Source organism: Salvelinus fontinalis, unplaced genomic scaffold, assembly GCF_029448725.1.
Source record: "Salvelinus fontinalis isolate EN_2023a unplaced genomic scaffold, ASM2944872v1 scaffold_0015, whole genome shotgun sequence".
NCBI lineage: Eukaryota > Metazoa > Chordata > Actinopteri > Salmoniformes > Salmonidae > Salvelinus > Salvelinus fontinalis.
The window spans coordinates 579692-587365 of record NW_026600224.1 but is presented as its reverse complement, the minus strand read 5'-3'; the positions used below and the strand labels follow the sequence as shown (position 1 = coordinate 587365).

Sequence of the window (7674 nt, the reverse complement as noted above, 5' to 3'; positions counted from 1 at the left end):
CAGTGAAGTGGGCAGGGCGGTACGGATTTCATCTCTTACATCTGTAAGCAGAGTCTGAACATCAGACAGGATGGCATGTCTCCCACAGTCCGTGCAATGGCTACTGCTATAGCTTTCAAGAGTTTCAGGCTGCTTACCACTCTCTCCCAAAATGCATCATCTAGGAGGATCCTCTTGATGGGGCTGTCCATATCGGCAGACTGTGATATGGCCATTTCTTGGAGAGACTCCTTCCCCTCCAGGAGACTGTCAAACATGATGACAACACCACCCCAACGGGTGTTGCTGGGCAGCTTCAACGTGGTGCTCTTATTCTTCTCACTTTGCTTGGTGAGGTAGATTGCTGCTATAACTTGATGACCCTTCACATACTTAACCATGTCTTAAAGTAATGATGGACTGCCGTTTCTCTTTGCTTGTTTGGTGATGTGGACACCAAGGAACTTGAAGCTCTCAACCTGCTCCCACCGCAGCCCCATCTATGAGAATGGGGGCGTGCTCGGTCCTCTTTTTCCTGTAGTCCACAACTAACAACCGAAGTCAGCCTGCAGACACCTGGCCTGCCACAAGAGCACGATGAGCCAAGTAAAGCCCTCCCCTGCCAAACCCTCCCCTAACCCGGGTGACGCTGGGCCAATTGTGCACCGCCCTATGGGACTCCCGGTCACAGCCAATTGCGACACAGCCTGGGATCAACCCGGGTCTGTGGTGACACCTCAAGCACTGCGATGCAGTGCCTTAGACCCCTGCGCCACTCGGAAGGCCCCTGGCATGTAAGGACAAGGTGACTTTTATCAATATATTCGCCTGTATTTACCCCCGTCCCAAAATGAAATGCTAATTAGCTGCTATCATAAAGAACTACAAACGCCATGATGATCCGGACAAGACTGTCGAATGGAGGCTCGGGTAAGAATCTCTGGATTAACTCTCTAATGTTAGCTAAATGTAGTAAATAATAAATTGGCTGCATTTCTTTAAAATGGACAATTCTGTGAACTGTCTTGTGCAAGTTTAAATTGACACAATACCTGTTAATAAAAGGTGTCAGCTAGAGATGACGTGCAGGAGCTTTCTGGGATTTGTAGTTTTTGCAGAGTAAATAGAGATTAAAATAGAGATTAATAATATATTGATAAACGTCACATTGTCTTAGAGAGATTTACATGGTTATCAAAACGTCATGACAGGGTAAGCCTTCTCGAAACATAGGCCTTATTGGAAGTGTTTCTACAATCCCCTTTGGGAAAATGTATGGTATTTCTCTCTTACTGTTTTATGGGTATTATGACACCACCACTGTGGGACTCTATTTACTGTAGAGTGTCATCCCTGAGAAACATATTGGATAAATGTGGCAAATCGTCGCTTGCTGATAAAAAACAATTTTGGGCTAATTTTCAGTCAGTGGGCGGGTTTTAGGGTGCTCATTGATCTTGGAATTTGTTAGACCTGGGGCTGGCAACCCTGATCACGCCTGCGCTAAGAGTTACAAGATGGCGGAGAGTGCGCAACTGAAGGTAAAGCGTATCCCAAAATAACAAAAAATGATGTATTTGGTATTAATTTAATCTCTATGGGTTACATATAGTTGGAATCGAATTTATTTGAAGATTTACTTGATTTGTTGTAGGGAAGGAATTTCATTTTTGTACAAACGCTACAGTGGAAGTCGTAGCTAGTATTGTTATTGTTAGCTAATAGCTAACGTTACGATGTTGAGTCTTGCCTGCCTCGCAGCTTGATGTATGGTTAGCGATCTAACTGTTAGTTATGTGGTTAGCGATCTAACTGTTAGTTATGTGGTTAGCGATCTAACTGTTAGTTATGTGGTTAACGTACCAGTTTCGCCAGTTAATATTTCACATACGTGTGTGATTCATTGCCAGAACCTTGTTATACTTACCAGAACCGCATGTTCTCTATCCGCCAGTGAACATTTTCCAGCCAAAGAGCCATTATTCAGAACCCAATGTTATCTATTAGCTAGCTAATTTACCAGAAAATACCAAATCGTATAATTTCGCGTGTTTACACTGAGCTGCACTTGGATCGGAACGCAATCATGGTTACATAAAGACACTGTGGAGCCGGTGCGCGATATGGGTCGGAAAACGTACCTCAATTCAGGAATGGGATATACCACTGTACTCCAAATGTTACCTTAATCCACATGGCTTCGTTGAAAATATGGAAATACTGCCAGTTTACGGAAAACTACCCTTTTCATCATCATGCTAGCTAATTAGCAGTAGCCACAGCCATATTATGGAAGGTTGAACAACAAAGGAGCTGATTGGCTGAGACTGCCATTCCAAAGTGGCTACTGCTAACTAGCATGAGGACGAAAATGGGCAGTTTTCACCGACAACTGGCAATATTTCAATCTTCTTGATGTATCAGTGTGGATAAAGGTAAAAGTTGGAGTACAGTTACCTAGTTAGCATGTATTAGTTGGCACGTTAGCTAGTTAACGTTCGCTAGCTACAGTCTGACCGGGAGAATTAGCCTGGACCAGACGGCCCTAAAGATTTGTATCTAGCTAGCTGATACCTTCCAGATGAACGTGTCAACTTCTCTCCCACGTTTAGCAGTTGGCTAAATAGCTAATAGCTCATTAGCTAGCTCATTACGAGAGTGACGTTAAATATGGTTATTATAAGTGGGTGTCAAAAAGATAGCTAGCAAAGTAGCAAGCTATTTTAGCCAAAACATTTAGCAAACTATTATACAGAATGCGCCCATTCGAAATTATGTTTGTCTTTCGCTAAAGTCTAGGTTGAAGATGGCCTATTTTAATGTAAAGCTAAAACGAAACTAAAATAAATTTTTGTGAGCCAAAGAGTTAAGACTTTATATTTAATGCTATTTAAATGACCATTCTAGGATATGGTGTGTGGGCTGTAAACAAGTGCTTGTTTCTCTGTTGTTGATTAAGTATAATTATTACATGATGTTGGTTTTTTGGGGGGTTGGCTTCTGATCTCCAGTACTTCCCTGTAATCCCACCCATCTGTAGTTCATCGGGGGCTTCTGATCCCCTGTGCTTCCCTGTAATCCCACCCATCTGTAGTTCATTCTTCCCTGTAATCCCACCCATCTGTAGTTCATACTTCCCTGTAATCCCACCCATCTGTAGTTCATCAGGGGCTTCTGATCCCCAGTGCTTCCCTGTAATCCCACCCATCTGTAGTTCATCAGGGGCTTCTGATCCCCAGTGCTTCCCTGTAATCCCACCCATCTGTAGTTCATACTTCCCTGTAATCCCACCCATCTGTAGTTCATCAGGGGCTTCTGATCCCCAGTACTTCCCTGTAATCCCACCCATCTGTAGTTCATACTTCCCTGTAATCCCACCCACCTGTAGTTCATACTTCCCTGTAATCCCACCCATCTGTAGTTCATCAGGGGCTTCTGATCCCCAGTACTTCCCTGTAATCCCACCCATCTGTAGTTCATACTTCCCTGTAATCCCACCCATCTGTAGTTAATTAGGGGCTTCTGATCCCCAGTACTTCCCTGTAATCCCACCCACCTGTAGTTCATACTTCCCTGTAATCCCACCCATCTGTAGTTCATTAGGGGCTTCTGATCCCCAGTACTTCCCTGTAATCCCACCCATCTGTAGTTCATACTTCCCTGTAATCCCACCCATCTGTTGTTCATACTTCCCTGTAATCCCACCCATCTGTAGTTCATACTTCCCTGTAATCCCACCCATCTGTAGTTCATACTTCCCTGTAATCCCACCCATCTGTTGTTCATACTTCCCTGTAATCCCACCCATCTGTAGTTAATTAGGGGCTTCTGATCCCCAGTACTTCCCTGTAATCCCACCCACCTGTAGTTCATACTTCCCTGTAATCCCACCCATCTGTAGTTCATTAGGGGCTTCTGATCCCCAGTACTTCCCTGTAATCCCACCCATCTGTTGTTCATACTTCCCTGTAATCCCACCCATCTGTAGTTCATACTTCCCTGTAATCCCACCCATCTGTAGTTCATACTTCCCTGTAATCCCACCCATCTGTTGTTCATACTTCCCTGTAATCCCACCCATCTGTAGTTCATACTTCCCTGTAATCCCACCCATCTGTAGTTCATCAGTCTTCGAGGAGTGCTCATCTAAGATCCGATTAGCCTTTTTGTATTTTAATGATGAATTAACTCCTACTCTAAAATGCTTTATGGCTCTGGACCCCTGATCTCTGGACTGGAGTCTGGCCTGAATCCTCCTGATTCACAAGCTGTCTCTGCTACTCTAAAGTCTCTAGTTAAAGGAGTAGTTCACTATTTTTTTTACAACTTGATGTTATTAAGATGGTTCCTCAACCTGAAATGTAGTCTATGGGGCCAAGAGAAACTGAACCCCAGACTTTTGTTTTCTATAAACAGACATTAAACTTCAGCTAACTTTAGCCGCTGCTATTGAAACAATGGATGTGATGGGGCATTTTTTGTTGTCTAAATCACCTGAAATCAACTCCATATTTGGTTCCATATTTGGTTCGATGTTACGTCAAGGTGATCTGGCCATTTTTAAGCACATGGTCACATGCCTCATCACATCTATATTTTTAGCTAGCGGTGGCTAAAGTTAGCTTAAGGTTAATGGCTGTTTATGGGGGTCAATCAGCAGTTGCTACATCTATTTTTGGACTTGTAACTATGAACCCATTTGATTGCCAAATGGAATCTGTGGGGATTTTTTTTCTTCCTATTTTCGGCCATAAATCTGCAGAAAGCTTATTCCCCCCCCCCCCCCCCTGACTCTAGTGTAGTAACATTATTTAATACGAATTGGGAACATGGTTTTATGTAAATAAATGCTTAATCCTGTGTATTAGATAACAATGAATCTACGGTTATCCTTCTACTGAATCCTAGTCAAAAATAACACCTACACAGACTCAACCTTTTTTTTTATATGGTCCTGTTATTGTAAACGTTTCATTGTGGAAGGATATGATAGATAATAAATGAAGCGTCATCAACACAGTGCAGAGGCATATAAATGCTATTATAAAACTGGGTGGTTCGAGCCCTGAATGCTGATTGGCTGACCGCCGTAGTATATCAGACCCGTATACCACAGGTGTGACATTTTATATCTACTACTTTAATTACGTTTTTTTAACCAGTTTACAAAAGCAATAAGGCGCCTGCTTATGCTGGTTAAGTGTGTCTTTTTTAATTCTAAATAAAATCACAGACCAGCAAAGCACACCCACAACATCACACCACCTCCTCCATGCTTCACGGTGGGAACCACACATGCGGAGATCATCCGTTCACCTACTCTTCGTCTCACAAAGACATGGCGGTTGGAACTAAAAAAAATTTACATTTGGACTCATCTGACCAAAGGACAGATTTCCACCGGTTTAATGTCCATTGTTCGGGTTTCTTGGCCCAAGCAAGTCTCTTCTTCTTATTGGTGTCCTTTAGTAGTGGTTTCTTTGCAGCAATTCGACCACGAATACCTGATTCACGCAGTCTCCTCTGAACAGTTGATGTTGAGATGTGTCTGTTACTTGAACTCTGAAGCATTTATTTGGGCTGCAATTTCTGAGGCTGTTAACTCTAATGAACTTATCCTCTGCAGCAGAGGTAACTCTGCATCTTCCATTCCTGTGGCGGTCCTCATGAGAGCCAGTTTCATCACAGCGCTTGATGGTTTTGTTTAGACATGTAGCTAGCTAGCTAAACAATGAAACCATCTCAACTCATAATGTTTCTACCCTGCATGAATCTGCAGGTAGCTAACCAACCAGGTGCTATGCTAGCTAGCTAACATTAGGCTATAACTAGCAAGGCAAATTGCTCTCAGATACGAATAATATTCCTACACAGATCATACACGTAAACGTTAGCGAGCCAGCCAGCTATAGTTAGCTAGATGGCTAACAGTACACTTTAACTTGAAATGAAAAATGACTTTCTGACAAAATTTAGAAACGTGTAATATCTGAATATGTCGCTAGCTAGACTCATACCCGTATACATGGATGGATGCTTCTCCTTCTCTGTCACGGTCGCCATGGTTGCCCTTTAGTTTGAAGATGTAATCCGGAGGTTTTATACAACAGTGTGTTCTCTTTTCGACTCGTCGTTTTATTTACAATCAAACTCCAGAACCTTCTCCTTAGCCGTCATCCTCTAATTCCACTGATTTCAAAACTCGGTCCTCCAGAAAGTGGAGAGTAACACCTTTTTCTACTACGCGACGTCTTTATAAAAAAAGCTGCGTTGGTAAGGATTACATACTGGGGGGGGGGGGGGGGGGGGGGGTCAGCTCATGTTCTAGACAGAAGGATGCTACATGGCAGACCAATCCAAACTCATCTCTCGGGTCCAGCCCATCCACTATCTCAGCCAATCATGGCTAGCGGGAAGGTTCCTTTTTCTTCTTTTTTTTTTCTGTGGCTAAACTAACTAGGCTTGTAATTGTAACAATTTTAATTCACATTTACAGAAGGCATACACGTTTGTTATTAAGGCACGTGAAAGTTCACATGTCCCAGAAGGCATTTCTACAAAAAAAAAAATAGAGAGTTTTTTTTATTTTTAAGTTAATGTTCAAATGGCTCTCCAACACACGCAAATGAGTCACATATCTATGAAGAATACGTGGATAGAATAGTAGATGTACAGCAATGGTTGAATAGGATGAACCAGGACTAGAATACAGTATATACATATGAAGTGGACAGTAGTAGTTATATAGGACAGGCCTTGACTAGAATACAGTATATACATATGAAGTGGACAGTAGTAGTTATATAGGATAGGCCTTGACTAGAATACAGTATATACATATGAAGTGGACAGTAGTAGTTAAATAGGACAGGCCTTGACTAGAATACAGTATATACATATGAAGTGGACAGTAGTAGTTATATAGGATAGGCCTTGACTAGAATACAGTATATACATATGAAGTGGACAGTAGTAGTTATATAGGACAGGCCTTGACTAGAATACAGTATATACATATGAAGTGGACAGTAGTAGTTAAATAGGACAGGCCTTGACTAGAATACAGTATATACATATGAAGTGGACAGTAGTAGTTAAATAGGACAGGCCTTGACTAGAATACAGTATATACATATGAAGTGGACAGTAGTAGTTATATAGGACAGGCCTTGACTAGAATACAGTATATACATATGAAGTGGGTACATTTATTTTAGTTGTTCTCCTCTTGTATTCTAATATCCTCCGTGTTTGTAGTACTGAGAAGTAATAATTCTGATTTTTAATTACAATTTTTTCCCTTTCCTCCTCCCAAAGCAAATGGTGATGAGCCTTCGTGTTTCAGAGCTACAAGTGTTACTAGGCTACGCAGGACGTAACAAGCACGGGCGCAAACACCAACTGTTGACCAAAGCCTTGCACCTCCTTAAGGCCGGCTGCAGCCCCGCTGTCCAGATGAAAGTGAAGGAGCTCTACAGACGCCGTTTCCCCGCCAAGATGCTGTCTCCGGTGGATCTGGCCCTGCCCAGTGTCCACTCCACGTCCAGCCTGCCCGGAGGCCTCACCTCGCTGGGGTTTGACAGCCACGGGTCCCCCTCGCCTGGCTCTCTGCTGGTGCCCAAACACGAGCTGGGCCTTCACCCCGTACACCCTGACGTCAAGCTCCAGAGATTGCCCTTCTACGACATGCTGGAT

General features: G+C 42.8%; 1 protein-coding gene across 1 annotated transcript in view; it reads left to right on the top strand.

The window, feature by feature from the left end:
- The first annotated feature begins 1438 nt into the window (after positions 1-1438).
- The window catches only part of LOC129842120 (E3 SUMO-protein ligase PIAS1-like), a 57952-nt gene continuing 51716 nt past the window's right edge, over positions 1439-7674 (top strand). Inside the window, exons 1-2 of the mRNA XM_055910515.1 lie at positions 1439-1520; positions 7297-7674. The exon at positions 7297-7674 is cut by the window's right edge and continues 25 nt beyond it. Of these exons, the coding sequence (XP_055766490.1) occupies positions 1497-1520; positions 7297-7674 (402 nt within the window). The 5' untranslated portion in view covers positions 1439-1496. The remainder of the gene's footprint in view (positions 1521-7296) is intronic.